Raw genomic sequence first — 17,626 nt, 5'->3', positions numbered from 1 at the left:
CTAAACACTGGATAGTTATTGTGGAACTGAGGCAAATCCAAAGCTTCCTCCCCTAAGAATCCAACATGCATTTGGAGCAGCGTGGTGGGGGAACAGCCCCACATTCGCTGGAAAGGGAAAAAGCAAACTGGGGGGAGCCTGTGCAGAGCCCTGGCTAATCAGAAAGGGGCTTTTAAGGAGCCAACCCGAAGGGGGCATGATAAAGCAGCCCAGTTTATAAGGAGCTGCCCAGCAGAGAGAGACATGATGGTCCTGACCAGAGAGTGTGCAGGATGGGTTACCTCAAAGAAGGCACTTTCAATACAGCAGTGCTAGGCAGGCTAAGGGGAAGCTAGAGACAGAAGCTCCAGCTGGATACCAGGCTGCAGGCCTTGGGACAAGGGACAAGTAGGTACAGGGGCCACAGGGGAAGTGGCAGGAGCGTAGTGAGGAGAGGTCGGGGGGGCAGTTGCCCCTGGGTGCCATACTAGGGAGGTGCCAGTTTAGTTCCTCTCCATTCCCCCTGTCATCCCTCGGCTTACCGGCTCCTCCTTTGCCCGCCGCCGCCAGCTGGAACCTCCTCCCTGCCTCTCCGGCCCCAGCCCCAGCCTCCTCCATCTCTGCGGGCAGGTTAGTGCATGTGGGGGCCCGGCCCCAAACTGGAAGTGACGGGGGAAGACGTGATACAAACTCCCCCCAACTCCTCCCAGAGTCAGGCTCAGCCATGCTCCAGGTCCGGGGCCCCGCTGCATGGCGGCAGCAGCAGGAGTGTGTGTGTGTGAAAATTTTGCTTTTGCCCCCGGGTGCAAAACACCCTTGCTACGCCTCTGGGAAGTGGCCCAGGGAACAAGGGGCAGTGAAGGGGAGTAGAGGAAAGCAGGACAAGGCTGCTGCCAGAGGATCCCTGGGTCAGGACTCAGAGTGGTGGGTAAGCCTGGGTCCCCGCCTTCACCTTTATACCACACCTTGCCACCAAGGCATGGCCGATACAGACAGAGGGGCTAGGCTTGGAGAGCACAGCTTGCCACGAGGCAGTAGAGACCAAGGACTGCGGATACAATCCCCGGAAGAAAACAAGAGACCATGGTAGTGAGCACTGCCAGAGGGCAGTGTCCCAAAGAGGACACCGCAGTCTGAGAGCATCGTGGGTCCAGAATGTGAATCATGGAGTGTGGATGGGGGGAGACACCAGCCAGGGAGAGGCGCCCTGGTGGTGGTCAAATTAATTCCCTGGAGCTACCAGCAGGAGGCGCCATGCGAGGTTCCAGTGGCAATTTAAAGGGTGGGGGCTTTGGCCACTACCAAATGGAATTGTCAGGCTCAAGGGAGTTGTCCCTTTTGCCTTCCCTCCACCTTTAGTGGGCCTGAATACAAGCCTAGATCCTTGACAAGCCGGAAGGAAAGGAAAGTGCTCAGAGGACTGACTGGCCATGGAAGAAGAGGCAGTAAAGTTCTGAAGCAGGGTTGCCCATTTTGGTCAGGTGTATTCCTGGAGGTTTTGGCACATGGCAATCTTGAATTCCTGGAGGCTCTGGGACAATCCTATTCGGAAGCCCAGCGACTTTAGACTTCCCTTAGGGTACGTTTACACTAGCCCCCTAGTTCGAACTAGGGAGGCTAATGAGGGTGACCGAAATTGCTAATGAAGCGCGGGATTTAAGTATCCCGCGCTTGATTAGCATATTCCCATCTGGTCGCTATTTTGGAAACTGACTAGCCCGAAGTAACTGCCCGCGTCTACACGCGGCAGAGAAGCGCGATTGTGAGATAAACCCCTTAGTGCGAAGGAACAGTTAAACTCTCATTCCATTCCATGAGGTTTAACTGTTCATTCGAACTAAGAGGTTTATCTCGCAATCGCGCTTCTCTGCCACTTGTAGACGCGGACAGTTACTTCGGGCTAGTCCGTTTCCAAAATGGCGACCGGCTGGGACTATGCTAATCAAGCGCGGGATATTTAAATCCCGTGCTTCATTAGCAATTTCGGTCATCATTAGCCTCCCTAGTTCGAACTGGGGGCTAGTGTAGACGTACCCTTAGTTCATTGAGCTGAGAAGTAAAGAGGTGCTAGCCACAGGTAGGGCGTTGGAACAGCACACTAATGACAGCAGGGTCAGAAGTGAAAGCCAAAGAAAACGGTGGCTCAGTTATCACATCAAATTGTATCACCAACGCATGAGTTACTGACCTGGGAAATCCCTGCTGCTTCTCCCCCCACAAACTGCTCTTTGGCCACACCCACATACATTCTTTGGAAGGGCAAGATTACACATGAAGCCCTGTAAAGAGCTCTATCTTGGATTACAGACTGATGTGGCCTTGAATCACATACTAACAGAATACTGAGCACCCACCAAACGTTTAACACCAACAAAGCAATGTGACCAATATTCGTTCATTAATTCGCACTATGCCCCAAGCAATTGGCAGACAAATATTATCCCTAATTTATTAATGAGGAGCGAGTCCAAGAGGCACAACAATCATGCTTGGTCTATGCTCATAGCTGCTAATTCTGTGGGGGCTCCAAAAAAAATTAGTGGGTGTTTTAATATGATAGAGGTATATACGATCATGAGTGGTGTGGAGAAAGTGAATAAGGAAAAGTTATTTCCTTGTTCCCATAATATAAGAACTAGGGGCCATCAAATGAAATTAATGGGCAGCAGGTTTAAAACAAATAAAAGGAAGTTTTTCTTCAGTCAACCTGTGGAACTCCTTGCCTGAGGAGGTTGTGAAGGCTAGGACTATAACAGGGTTTAAAAGAGAACTAGATAAATTCATGGAGGTTAAGTCCATTAATGGCTATTAGCTAGGACGGGTGTCCCTAGCCTTGGTTTGTCAGAGGGTGGAGATGGATGGCAGGAGAAAGATCACTTGATCATTACCTGTTCAGTTCACTCCCTCTGGGGCACCTGGCATTGGCCACTGTCGGCAGACAGGATACTGGGCTGGATGGATCTTTGGTCTGACCCAGTATGGCCGTTCTTATGTTCTTATGCTTTGCACCTTCTGGCAGCCAGCTCCGCACTCCCCTAAACACTTCCTGTCTGGCATGCCCCTGCTGATCAACTCCTCCCCCTTCCTTCGGGTGCTTCCTGTCTACAGGGATTAGCTGCTCTGCAGCATGCTGGGGGAAGAGTGAAGTTGGGGTGCACTGGGAAGATGGGGTGGAACTGAGAGGGAAGAGATGGGGCAGGGGTGGGAGCTTGAGACAAAGGGTAGGGTGGGGGCAGGAAGAGGAGGGGTAGGGGTGAGTTTGGGGGGGAAGGGATCAGGTGGGGGCAGGGCCAGGAGTGGAGCGGGGGGGGGGGGGGAAGGGAGGAGGTTGAGCACCCTGAAGGCCCAGAGGAAGCCAGCACCTGTGTCTATATTTAAAAATCAGATCAATCTCAGGGCCAGATTAAGGGGTGGGTGAGCCGGGCAGCTGCCCGGGGCGCCAACCGATGGGGGGCGCCTGATAGCAGCTGTAAGGGGCGTGCGGCATCACTTATAGCTGCCATCAGGCACCGTGCGCCTGGCTCCCGCAGCGCCAGCCCCCTCATCCCCGCGGCGCCGGCCAACAGCGCCCTTCCTCACACGGCCACGGGGCCCTGCATGGCCAGGCGTGGCCCACCTCAGGCTGCACGCCAGCAGCGATGGCCGGGCCGGGCTGGGCAGCGCATGCCCCATGCACCCCGGGGACGGGCCCGCGCATGTGCCGTGTGCCCGGGGCGCCAAAAAGGCTCGGGCTGGCCCTGATCAACCTAACTGCATCATACTGTCAACCTTTTGTGTAGACACGGCTAGGCCCATGGAAGGATTCCTCCAACCACCTACCTACCGCTTTTCTGAGGCTACGGCTACACTGCAGGGTTTTTTTGGAGGAAGATATGCAAATCACACTTACATTTACAGATCTTCTTCCGATTCTTTTTGCAGAAGAGATTTTTCCCTGTGTAGACGGGGCAAAATGTCAGGAAAAAAAAAACCTCTTTTGCAAGACCCCTTATTCCTCATAAATCGAGGTTTACAGGGTCTTGTAAAAGAGGGTTTTTTCCCAACATTTGGCCCCATCTACATGGGGCCAAATAGCGGCAAAAGCTCTTCCGCAAAAAGAATCGGAAGAAGATATGCAAATACAAGCGCGATTTGCAAATCTTCTTCCAAAAAAACCTGGCAGTGTAGCCATAGCCTGAGAGTTCAATTAATGGGAAAAAAACCATCAATGCCTGTTGCTGTAGAGAGTGACTGAACTACAGCACTATTGCCATGGTGATGCAGTACCATAGCTGGAGCACCAACACAGGCTCAACACTGGGTGCAGGGCTGAGCCTCAAGCCATGGCCCATTTGCTAGGCAACCAGGGACACAATGTAATAACCCCTGGATTAAAATTTAGACCTTCTTGGCTCTCAGTACTATGCTCAGACAACACCGCCTTTCTGATTATTTGATAGACCCATGGCTACTGTGCTGCAGATCACATTGGTTACCCTCAGAAGAAATTTCCCTTTAAATACTGAGGATCAAGTTCTCTTTTACAATAAGACCCCTTTACTTCTCCCTGAAAGAGTAAAAGGGGAATTAAAGTGGTTTCAGTGTAATTTACACCTACTACCAGAAGGGCCTTATTGTAAATGAGGCCACATCTCCACTTGCCATGCCGGAGATCAATCTTCTGGCATTCGATTTAGCAGGTCTAGTTAACACCCACTAAATTGAACGCTGAGGACAGTTCTGGTCGGCTTTGGTACTCCTTGTAGTAAGTTGAGGGTCAGTAACATGGACTCAGCAGGCCTGAATAGAGGCCTGTAACATGAAAACAACAACAGGCCTGCAATCTAGTGAGCAAGACTTTGGTTCAGTAACAGAGGAGCCAAGAAAGAGGCCCTACTGATAACTGTGTAATTGTGTAAGTTAGGTGAAGGACATAGGGAAGCACCAAGTACAGACTGTAAGCCAAAAGGGAATAACGGAACATCTTAAGGAATGTCCTGGTACAAAGACTCCCTAAAAACTAATGCACATACCGACCTAGGTTCAGGACCAGGTCGGAATTGACAGCATGAAGGATAGTACATAAGCCCCCCTTCCGTAAGGTGAGGGGTGGTATCTAGGCAACAGAGGGTGGTAACCTGGTACGTAAAGAAATGATGTAAGTTGTTTGTAGCTGTCTATAAGGACACCGCAGAGGGTGCTCTCCGGCCGACCTTGGGGGGGGAGGCGCACTAGGCGCCTGAACGGCAGGTGTCATTGCCCGAACTTACAGAACGCACAGTAGCTTAACTTTGACTAATTGCTGTTAATATCTGATATATGGCAATAGGTCTGCCCGGTGTCGGTACCTTGTCAACGCGGGCCATAGTGCCCAGTGGTGTAACATTGTACTGATCTCTGTTACCAACTGGTAGAGCTTCGCATTTGACAATAAACCTGCTCGACTGATTTCGAACCTTGCCTACATCTGTTGTTTCCGGGGCCTCTCAGAGATCTCCTGTGTTGACCCAAGTGCACGGGGTCTAACATGCTAGATAAAGGGAGCACCGATTGTTACGCACGCAGCCGAAAGTTTATCATCACCAATGGAGTAGAGGTCCTGTCAGGAGCACGCCAGGACGATCCGGACCAGACGATGCTGACACTGACAGTTCAGACCACCGAAGGTACTGAGGTACAACACTCCTCACAGTCGCGAGCAGTAAGGGAAGCTGATCAGAGTGTTTGTTCCTGTTGGCCTCCATCTGTGAAGATGGCAGCAAGGTTGGCTTAAGGTAAGCTGACTTCAGCTTCGTATTGCATACCTTAACCCAACCCTCCAGGTGTACTGTAGACCTGGCCTACAAGCAGGGCTTGTCTGCACGTAGCATTATTCTGGAATAACTCTCTGTAGCGAGACACTTATTCTGGAATGAAGGCGTCTTGTTCCTGGATTGTTTAAAGTGAATTAAGCTAAACAGGAACAAGGCCATTTTATTCTGGAATGAGATCATCCAGGGTTTATTTACACTACAGAGAAGATGGACACTGCCGCAGTTAATTTGGGATTCAAATTAATGGGTCTAGTGAAAACCCGCTAATTTGAACTGAGAGGAAACTCCTGTTGGCATCAGTAGTCCTGCTCCTCATGAAGCGTAAGGGAACTTGATGGGACATGTGCGCCTGTTGACCTCCTGCTGTGGGGATTGCGCCAAAACATGATTTAAGATACTTCAGCTCCAGCTATGTAATTAACGTAGCTGAAGTTGTGTTTCTTAAGTCAATTTTTCCCTTCAGTGTAAACCAGGCCCCCCACACAAGTCAGTCTGGAATAGCTATTATGCTTTACATTCACACCTCATCTTAATCCGAACTAACTTTCAGGGAAGCAAGCCCTCAGACTGATGCCATGGAAAACCAGTCTGCCGCCTTGCTGTACCAATGTGTGTCAGATACAGCAAGAGAGACAGAAAGAAAAAAAGTGTCAGCATTATGCTCAGGGCTCGACAAATAATGTCATCTACTCGCCCGTAGCGAGTAGATTACAACCCGGAAGAGCTGGCGCAGAGCGAGCTGCGCATGTGCAGAGTGCAGAACCGCGCAGCTGGCGAGCGGGGCTCACTGCCGCTTGGCGAGCCCTGATTATGCTCATAACATGAATTTGAGTGAATTAACTCCCTGCACTGGAAATACGGTTGCTAAGTGTCCGGTATTCAACCGGACAGTCCGGTTTTTGGGCCCTCTGTCCGGTAAAAAATTCAGAAAATACCAGACATGTGCAATGTCCGGTATTTTCTGGTTTTCTGGCTGGGTGCCCGACGGAAGCCTGGCGGAGGCGGAGGAGTGGCTGGGAGGCGGGCGTGATCGGTGCTGGGAGCCTCTGGTTGCGTCTGATGTTGGAGTGATGTTGGAGGAGGAGAAGCCCTGTCCGTGCTCCTGAGCGCTGTTCAAGCGCATTGTGGAGCTGTAACTGGACTCACTCGTGCTTTGCCGGGACCGTGCGCAGGACGGGCAGCACCCTGGGATCTGCATGTGCCTGTGTCAGTCCCGCTCCCTATTGGCCAATTCTCTTCCCTCCCCCCCCGCCCCGCTTCCTCCCCCAGCCAGCCCCGCTCCCCCCGACTAGCCGTGCTTCCTGCTGGTCAGTTCTCCTCCTCCCGATCTCCCCTGGCCAGCCCCGCTCCTCCCAACCTCCCCCCGCAATCTCCCACAGCCATCCCCGCTGTCCCTGACCCCCCGATCTCCCCCAGCCATCCCCACTGCCCCGACCAGCCCTGCTTCCCACTGGCTGCCCCCCCGATCTCCCCTGACCCTCCTGACCCCTCTGACCAGCCCTGCTTCCCGCTGGCCACCCCCCTGATCTCCCCTGGCCAGCCCTGCTTCCCCAACCCTCCCCAATCTCCCCTGGCCAACCCCGCTACCCCCGACCACCCCCCACCAGCCCTGCTCCTTTTAGCTCACACTTCCCATCAAGTGTGTCCAGTATTTTTTCTGAAGCTACCTGGTAACCCTACACTGGAATAATAGCAACACTTTGCACTTATGACATCTTCCCATCTCAGAGCTCAAGGCTCTTTACAAAAATTAAGCTCATCCACCCAACATCTCTGTAAGGATAATACCTGCAGCTGTTCAAGTTCTGGGAGGGAGGAGGAGGAGCAGGAACAGAGCATGAATCAGCAGATTCATGGCTCTCTGAAAGTGCTGGGAGAGAGGGGAGGAGTAGGAAGTGTGGGGCTACAGTGTCCCAGTGCACAGAGGCATGGGGGAAGAGCCAGAGAGGGGGGTTGCAGGTATCAGCCTGTAGTATCAAATCGATTGAGGTCCTCAGCATCTCATAGGATGCATTCATTCTCTTGCAAGATCGTGTTCTAAAACATATATCAGTCTGAATTGCTAATGATGCTCCAACTGTCCAGGGACTCTGACCCTTGTCATATCTGTGTGGACATTTCGCTACAGTGATATTATGCAGCCTAGCCAAACAAAACAAATATTATACTTCAATATGTAATGTAGCCATCCAAAACTACGGCAAGCCTGTATGATGTCCTGCTTATCTAGTTGAAACACTTTTCCTGTGTGTCAATCAGGAAAAACAAATGCAGTTAGAACAATACCCCGTTATTACGTTTCCAAAAATAACTTTGAAACTGTAGCCTTATGTAGACGAGAGCAGGTGGATTGTAAGATTAAGGGGGCACTTGCGTATCATCTGTCCAATTCAGCCCAGACTTTCAATCGAATCTCATTGCGCTGAATTTCCTGTCCTACAACAAATACAGTTTTAGAAGGGCCTTAAATAATAATCCCCTCAAACACACTTGATTTGCCGAATTAGGTCTCACAAAAGGTCACTACAGTACATACGGCTCTCTGCTCTGGGAAAAGCAATGCTATAATGAAAGGCAAAATATTTCTGGCTTCACCACCCTGGCACAAAGAAAGACGTACACGGTCTGTTTCTGCAATCCTTTAAGGGTCTGATCCAAAGTCTGTGCGTCAGTGGGAATTTTTTCACTGACTTCAAGTCAGATTCCGGAAACATGCAGTTTTATAAAACTGCAAGGGCTCTATGCCAAGTAACTGATCTCTTCTTTAGTATGAAGGCTATTTGGCTTTTTGATGAAAGAAAGACCACCAAGAGGGAGCATGAGCTAATGGTTATAGCATTGAGCTGAGAATCAGAACTTCTAGGCTGTGTTCCCAGCTGTGCCATTGTCCATCTATATGTAACCTTACACCAATTACTCAATCTCTCTGTTTACTCAGCTGAAAAACGGAGATAAAACTGACCTGCTGTACCTCATGTGATAAAATTAAGTAAGATTTGTGAAGTACTTTGAGATTCTCAGAAGTGAGGTTCTATCAACAGGCAAACTGTCTCTGGAGAGGGGGAGGACAATCACAGATAAAAACTAAAAAATAGGTGGGGGGGGGGAGAAGAGGGGGAGAAAATGGGACTTGCACCACAAAAGCCAAATGGTGAGGGAAAAAAAAGACACTAACCAGTGTACAGCTTGACATTTACAAATAGATATTCCCTAATACAAAGGAGATGGAAGGAAATCCTCTCTGATGGAGTGTTTGACAAGCCAGCAGGAAGCACCTTAACCTAGTGTCTCTGGAATTTCAGTGCTGCCAAAGCAAGGGTGGATAGTCACCAGCTGTAAGAAGGATCCTTGCTGGCCTCAGAATCTGTGAGGAGGAAGTGGGGAGTGTCCACAATTTGGAGGGAATCCGATGGCATTCGAACAGAAACGAAGCGTGATAATAATGCTTCAACATGTGTTGGTTTAGGGGCAGGATGGGGTGGAGGCTACAATACAGATGTGTAGAAGTTGTATCATAGGAGGTTGGCTGGGCCATTATTGAGACAGGAAAAAAAAGAAGCAATACCCTGAAGTATATAATAGGCCTCCGTTTCAGAAAAAGTGAGCCTCTGCATGTACATTCTGGACCCCCAATGAGAGGGTTGGGGAGGCAAAGGGGCCAAATACCCCAGGGCCCAGTGATTCAAAAGGGCCTCAGGTTCCCAGCTGCTGCTACTGCAACGGTGGTGGCGGCCAGAGCTCTGGCCCCTTTAAATCACCGCCTGAGCCACAGGCAGTGTGCTCCAGGCAGCACTGAGGGCTGACCGGCCCCCACTCCTCCCCTTCCACCGGGGGTCCTGCCACTTCCGACAGCCTCTATGGGTCACTAGGCAAAGGAGGAGTCCACACTCCCGGGAGGGGCAGGGCCAGGGGCAGCTGGCCCTCTACGGTGTCTAGAGTGCAGTATGTCCCCCCACCTCACTGTGTGGTGCTCTGGTGGAAATGTAAAGGGCTTCAGGCTCCAGCTGCGACAGTAGCAGCAGCAGCGTCCGGGAGCCAGGCTCTGGGGCAACTGCCCCCCTTTGCCCTCCCCCATTGGCAGGCCGGCCCCCACCTTGCCCAGGGGCCTGGCGAGTCTGTAGGCCCCACTGTATAAATTCCAGCCTGGAAGGACAAATTTGGGCTTGTGCTAGCACTCTAAAAAGATACACACCACTTTCAACTGCAGGTTGGCTTGGGCTTGGGATTTGAAGCCCACAGAGAGGAGTGAGAATCAACCCCGGCCCATCAAACCGTGAACAAGGTAAATATTAGCAACTGGAAACAGCCTTGATTCAGAACACACAACCCATCCCCCTCCACACATTTGGGGCATGTTCAAAACCAGAATCAGATCTCCAGCAGCCCTTGGCAGATACAACATGAATAGATTAATAGAACAGATGTACCCAGTTGTTCATCACACCACACTGTGGATCATGATTACTCTGTCGGGACTCACAAAGACGCTGTGAAATTTTGCAGCACTTAAATTCACTTAGCTGCTACGTGGGATTTATCCATAGGACCTCACTTTTTTCTATACACTATACTATCTAACTTCTCTAGATACAGATGTTTCCAAACTTCCTTCCTGAGTTTAATTTTTCACTAAGCTTACTTACCATTATTGGCTTTTCTGATGTCACTATATACTGTATCAGTCCCCTTCTTTACAGGAGCTGGAAAATGGATTGGCACAGAATCAATTTATTTCCCTTTTTTGTTTGCTTGATGTAAAGCTCCTTACAGTAACAGAACACACTGTTTTACTTTCAGAGGAACCCGTTATATAAACAGCAGTGCGCCATTCCATGTCTGGATGAAAAAAGCAGCTATGCCCCCCCACTTCCCACCCTGTGTCTATGGTTAGAGACATGGGCTCTATCTAGTTAATGCTGCAATTAGCATCCCATTATACATTTGATTGGCCCTCTACCACGCATAAGTTTCCCCAGCATTAAACCGATCCTCAGATTTGGCAAAGAATATCTTCCCCTGGGGTAGAGCTTTCCCTTCAATAGTTTAGTAGAAAACTGGACAAAGCTGTTTTAAGTGACACAAGGGCTCACAAAATGAGCTCTGTATTCTAGAAATTGCTCACGCACTCTGTGTGCCTTCCAGCTCCAGCTTCCTTTCATGGAGCTGCTCTAGTTGTGTGGAAAGGCTCAAGGGAACAACCTCACACTCAGCACTCTAGGGTTCAGGATCAATGAGATTTTTGCAAAAGGAGATCTCCCGGTTCATGGTGATGGATTGTGACTATGCAAGAAGTCCATGGGTGTAGGGCATGAGCTAAAGACAATGGAAAGGAAGTCTGAGATGGTATGGATGAGTAGGAGAGATGGGGGGAAAAAGGACAGAGATTAAAGCCTCAACATTTAATGCTGCTGGGTTTCCTCCTCCAAAATGCTACAGCTGTCCTTTCCCACACAAACTTCATACAGCCCCCTTTCTGGCAACAAAAATTACTTCACAGCCCCAGGAGGGGGGAAACTGAAGCTTGAGTCTGCTTAAACCCCACTTCTCCAGGTGGTGGTGGTGGTGGAAAAGCCCCAAGACTTATTAACCCTAACCTTAAAGGGCCTGCAGTCTGAGTCCTGCCACCGAGGGCGGAAGCCTTCAGGCTTTGACTTCAGCCCTGGGCAGTGGGATGTGGGCTTCGGCCCTGGGTGTCAACAAATCTAAGCCAGACCTGGCATCCCCACTCAAAGGAGGTCATGACCCACGTTGGGGTCTCAACCCAGAGTTTGAGAATCTCTCTACTATGCAAAGAGCTTTTATTTGTGGGGGGAGGGGGGGGGGGAGAGGGAGAAGATGAGAGGGGATCCAAAAATGCCCAAATGGGAAGAATGACTTTTCCTGTCCAATGCTTGTGTGGAATCATTTTTGGCACAGATGAGGCCAGCTGCCCGCAGAGCTCAGGCTCTGGCCGTTGTCATGAGCTCCTGCAGCAATGCAGCTGTGGTTAACCTGCGACTCTAACATGGTTCTCAAGAAAAACAAAAACAAAACCCTGGGGAGCTGGGCTAGAATCATTCCTAGCACGGTTCTGCTCCTCGTATGGACAAAGCCTTTAGCTTTAGGAGGATTTCTGAGAATCCCAGAATGTGCACAGGCAGGTTCTTCTGGCATCAGTGGGAGTTTTGGCGGTTCAAGAATGGCAGGGCTGCACCAAGGCCTTCCATTCCTTCATCTCCCCGGAGTTCTCTTAATCTTCCCCACCGGAAGGATGGCTACCTTGCAGCATCACAGCAGGCGTGCTGCTCAAGGATGACATTTCGGGGGGAGAGGAGGGCAGCAGCCGTACATATCAGGATGTGGTATGGAGTCAGAGAGCGAGGGGAAAGTACTTACATTTTGCAATGCCTCTTATTCCTGGCTCGGGAAGGGAGGGGGCAGAGGAATAAATCACAGAATCCAACTATTTTCCCTTTGCTCACTCACTTTTCTTCCTGTTCCCCTGACTGGAAGTTGCATCACACTATGTGCACCTATTGTTCCTCCCTGCTCTCTCGAAATGGCATCCTTGGCTGCTGCTGTAGGGTAGATGCTTCCTACATCAGCTGAAGAGGTTTTTCTGTTGCTATAGTTAACCCATCTTTCTGGGAAGCTGTAGTTATTCTGGTGGAAGAATTCTTCCATTGGCCTATCTGCAGTGGGGAGGGGGCAGGAGGGAAGGTTGGTTGTTCTAACCATGTTGCACAGAGCATGAAATTTCTCACATCCCTGAGCGATGTAGTGAGGTTCACCTACGTTTTAGGTGTAGATCAGGTCTGAGTTATTTTATTAGGTACCAGGTTTATAAGGCATGGCCAAATTGCAGCAGGCTGATAATCCAACAAGGAATGGGTGCAAGAAAGTAGCATTTGGATGCCGGCGCTGAATTAAGCTTAGCTGGGGATACAGGGTTGGTTGAGAGGCAGTGTGGCCCAGTGGATAAAGGACTGGACTGAGCTACGAAACTTGGTTCTATTCCCAGTTCTGCCATCGGCCTGCTGGGTGACTTTGGGCTAGGCATGTCACATCTCTGTGCCTCAGTTTCCTCCTATGTAAATTAAATTATAGTGTGCTGAAGCACTCTGAGATCTACTGCTGCAAAGCATCATATAAGGGCTAGATATCATTATTAAAAGCTGTCTCCGGTGGGTGTAAGTGTGATTACTCTCTGGTCTTGTGAGATGTTAGCTCAAAATGGGGAAAAAGACTCATAAGATTGCTTCTTCCCCTTTGATACCAGCCAAACCAAAAGATAAGCAATTTCTTACTTTTCAGTATTAAGCAAAAAGCTATGACAGAGCCCTGAGGTAAAGTGCTTATCAACTCTGGGTCACAAACTAGCTGAACAATGTTCAAAATAGTTCAAAGTCACCTCACTGTAATTATAGTTTGTCCAATTCCTGTGGGTGTGACAAAAGAACCTAGAAGGAGGTTTGTTAACATGGTTTGGCCTGTGTCTGCAGACAAAGTAGTGGAAGCAATTTAGATGAACTATGTCTCGAGTGAACTTCGATAGCTCCTAATTCTGCCTAAAGACCAATGGAAGCTGGGCCTGTCTACACATTTTAAAAACATTAGTTAAGGAACTCAACATTCTGAGATTGGTTATCTCCACTTTTCCTTAGGTGAGATGGTTAAGTGATTTCACCAAGGTCATTCAAGAAATATGTTGCAGAACTGAAAGGTGTCTGAACTCTTAATCCTGTATTTTAGACACAAAACCATTAAAACCTATAAACCGGGGTACTCTTATATTTGTTGTGCATTCAAACTGAGAATCAGGGTAGTGCATTGTGAAATAGCCTCACACATACCCTGGGACCACATTCTGCAATCTCCAAACGATTTCTTTTAAATTAATTTGAAATAATTCTGCTACACACATTTTAGACACTGGGAGCTAAGCGCTACTGAAGTCAATTCCAAAACTTCCACTTGTTTCAGTGGCAGCAGGATGCGAGTTTCAGCAAGCACTTAACAGGAATATTGATTTGTTATGAATTTTCATGCTATAACAGCCTCTGGATTTCACATGCTTTTGGATTTTTGTTAACTTAACTTATATGGCCAGGGAAGTCAAAAGAAGTCTTCCCACAATTCTGACCAAATTTGGAATTAACACCTTTAGTATATTACAAGCCTGGGTCAACTCCCATTGATTCAATCAAATGATTACCAAAGGGAGCTGGATCCTTTTTGATTATTTGATTATTATTTTGATTTTATGCCAGTGTGTGTCTACATATAGTTAACCTTTTATAAGTTGTTCTTTTCCTAGCTCTGAGTAAAAGTGCTAGCAGAAAGGACTGAAAAATAATGACATTTAGTTCCAAATGACCTTATAATGCTGCACCCTGCAAATGATCAGCCAGCTATAGAAGTAAAAGGAGGGGCATTTTCTTACTCAGCCACCCTTGGCAGTTTCTCCCTTCCCCTTTTAGGGATATTTCTTGACAATGCTTTAGCTTTGGTCTTTGATTTCCTTGTATTAACAATAAAGGGCCTGACTCACTGCACACACACAATTAGCTTAGAAAAGATATGGAACATTTTTTTGTTAAGCACAGTCTCTCCTTAAAGATTTATTACACCACTCCTCATCACCAGCACCTCTTTAAATATCAAATCACCAAACAATTCTAACCTCCAACAGATAAAACTGTACTCAGCAGCTAGCTAGCCACTTTCATTAGAGGATCGCACTGCTACTCACAAAGGGGGGTATCGAATTATCCCAAATGTACAGCTGGAGAAAAATAAGGCAGTGAAGCCTTGTCTACATTAGCTTTTTTTTCTGGCAGATTTACCACCCTTAATACTCCTGGTGCTGCTTTTCTGTGAGCGATGGTGAAAGGGAAATCTGGTACAGAAATGGTTCCCATAGCCACCGCACATTTACCACCCTAAGGTGGTCAAGAATATTCACAAGCCTAGAAAAGAGATCAGTCAAAGATTTGGCTTGAGGGAAAAGGACAAAATGTTAATAGCTCTTTAATGCTCATTGACAGCATTCTATAATTGGATTTCTAGGAGGATGGGGTGGGGGGGATGTTTATTTAATCCTTATCCTCAAAACTGCCCCAAATGTTACTATTATGCATTAATTATTGATTCTGTTCCTCTTGAGGTCAGCAGGAGTTATGATCCTGACTTCCCTGGCTATAGGAAGAGACTTTTGTATAATTAGATATAGTAATTTAGGCCTTGCCTACACTACTGCAGGCCATCAACTTAATCACACAAATTCAGCTTCATGAATAATGTTGCTGACGTCAACATACTTAGGTCTGGTTACTGCAGTATTTTCACTGCGATACATCGACAGCTGACACTCTCCCATTGACGCTGCTAACTCTTCTTGTTTTAGTGGCGTACTGGTGTCAATGGAAGAGCATTTGGCGGTCAATTTATCATGTCTGTACTAGATGTGATAAAGTGACCCCTGCTGGATCGATCGCCGCCTGTCTATCCTGCTTGTCGTGAAGACGCCCTTAGGGCCTGATCCTGAGTGATTGAAGAATACCTGAGCTTCCATCGAAGGCAATGAGAATTGAACGTATTCGGGGCGGCCCGTCCATATAGGCAAACTAGGCGGTCGCCTACGGCGCCAAGCTAAATGGGGTGCCAAATGGTGGCGCAATATCATTGAGGGGGTTTGGAGGTGGGGGTGCCGATTGCATGGTTCGCCTAGGGCACCAGTTGCTGGCAGCTAGTCTAGGGCCTGAATGTATTCATCATCTTGCAGCGTCGGGGACTTCATTTTTGTTGTTTTTTTAACTCCGTCTGCTCTTAATAAAAATGAAAGAGGCTGCCTGTTGCAAACGCACTGAGCTCTGAATGCTGCCTTCTGGATGAGGAAAGGATCCCCCAAGAGCAGAACATAGATCTCGCTTTGTTGTTGTGTACTTTGCCTTCATCCAGGAAAACAGACAGACCCTGTAGGGGATTTAATTGCTTAATATTTGAATCCTTGAGCTCGGTATGAGGGTCCGGAGGTGTTCACTCAGGCCAGAAGTGCTGGTAATTGTCATGGCAACACAGACATGAAAGAACACTGCCTTGAAGTAGAACATGTGCAATGCCAGCATGATAAAAGCGTTGCTGCAAAGCCAGGGGCCAGAGCCCTTTCTATGGATGAGAGTAGTTATTGAAAATATATTTAAAAAAACAACAAACAACCCTGGCCTTACTCCTCTCCCCCTGAGATGTAGGCTTTGTCTACTACACGTTCAAGTTTAAAAGTAGCAGTATAGTCACAGCAGGAGCGCTGGGAGAGAGATCTCCCAGCACTCTGTATAATCCACTTCCACAAGGGGAGTAGCTAACAGTGCTGTGAGCCTATTTACACTGACCCTTTATTGTGCTTTAATTTGCTGCGCTTGGAGAGGGTTTTTTTTTTCACATCCCGGAGTGAGAAAGTTACAGCCCAGTAATTTGACAGTGTAGACAAGCCTTAAGGCCATCTCTGTACTTGCAAGTTTACAGTGGCTCAGCTGTTCCTGTAAGTGCTCTCCTGTAGCTGTGTTATGCCTGCGAGTGTGTCTTCTGCCAGCATAGCATTGTGCACATGCGTTCATGCCAGCAAAACTTATATCACTCAACTATGTTTCCACACCCCTGTGCAACAAACATTTTGCCAGCATAAGTGCTTGTGTAGACACGGCCTAAATCTTATCCTGTATCATGCAGTGCAGTGCAGAGTTGTAAGAATGAATCTTTTGCATAGGCTGCTGTTTGGGTTTATTTAACAGCTTCCATTCTAGCAGTATTTGGCCCAATAACACAGTGGATACTGGTAGTGCAATGATCACATATAACCCCAGCAGACCCCAGTTGTCTGCAGGCAGAATTGAACCTGGGACCTCTGGAACTTAGTGAACGAGCCTTTAACATATGAGCTAAAAACCAGCAGGCTGTTAGCTAAGGCTGCAGATTAGACTCATTCTCTCTGTTAGTGGTCTCAGTGTCACTAGCTAGATGATACAGTACACCATACCCAGAAGGTGTCTGAGTTACACATGCACTTACATGCTAAGTGGTAGTTTTTGTCTTGTCTACACTGCAGAAGCTGCAACAGTGTAAGGAGTGTAAGCATGCAGAGTTGCATGGCTTAGTACAGCAGGACAGAAAGGACCAAACCCTGCTTTACTCAGATTCCTGAACCATGATACAGATCTGTATAGCCCAAGGCTAACTTGAAACAGTATCTTCAGGGGATAGCCGAGTTCTTCTGTTACGGAAAAAAACAACAAATGGTCTGGTAGCACTTTATAGCACTTTATACCATCGACATGTTTTATAGTCTATAAAGTGCTACCAGACCATTTGTTGTTTTTTTGAAACAGTATCACGTAGTTAAAACATGCTCCAGTACTATTTAAAAGAGGATCTTTTTAAAATGTCAGTGCACTACTGTATTTAACTAAATCAAAGTAATAAGGCATTTTGTATAGTATAGACTGGACCTTACACTGAGCCTAGGTATTAGGGAAATATTATTGAGAGAGGGATGTAAAGGTTATCCCCTGCTCTTTTAGGGGTTAAGAACATAAGAACGGCCATACTGGTCCATCTAGCCCAGTATCCTGTCTGCCAGCAGTGGCCGATACCCGATGCCCCAGAGAGAGGGAACACAACAGGTAATCCTCACGTGATCCCTCCCCTGTCACCCACCTCCAGAGAAACAGAGGCTTGGAATCTTTAACTTGTACCTGACAAAAATCTTAGGTTAACATTTCATCTGATAGAAAGTATTTTTTATAACATTCCACGCCTTTGTACTGCCCGGGGAATGACTAGAAGTGTGTGAAACATGTAACTGTAGACATAACTGTTAT

The 17,626-nt window shown here is 48.1% G+C and overlaps 2 protein-coding genes across 13 annotated transcripts in view; one reads left to right on the top strand and one right to left on the bottom strand.

Annotated features, from left to right (window-relative positions):
- MILR1 (mast cell immunoglobulin like receptor 1) overlaps nt 1-17,626 on the top strand; it is a 162,449-nt gene that overhangs the window by 57,831 nt on the left and 86,992 nt on the right. The window lies entirely within an intron of this gene.
- PECAM1 (platelet and endothelial cell adhesion molecule 1) overlaps nt 1-17,626 on the bottom strand; it is a 74,213-nt gene that overhangs the window by 15,370 nt on the left and 41,217 nt on the right. For 6 of the 12 annotated variants that reach the window (XM_075903895.2, XM_075903899.2, XM_075903896.2 and 3 more), the window contains one exon: nt 10,415-10,471. The exons of the other annotated variants lie outside the window; for them this stretch is intronic. In XM_075903895.2, coding sequence (XP_075760010.2) covers nt 10,415-10,471 — 57 coding nt within the window. The remainder of the gene's footprint in view (nt 1-10,414; nt 10,472-17,626) is intronic. 12 annotated transcript variants of the gene reach the window in all.

Source organism: Pelodiscus sinensis, chromosome 20 (genome assembly GCF_052426305.1).
Source record: "Pelodiscus sinensis isolate ZL-2025 chromosome 20, ASM5242630v1, whole genome shotgun sequence".
Taxonomy (NCBI): Eukaryota; Metazoa; Chordata; order Testudines; family Trionychidae; genus Pelodiscus; species Pelodiscus sinensis.
Note: the sequence above shows the minus strand (reverse complement) of the source record. Positions and strands in the feature narration are given on the sequence as shown.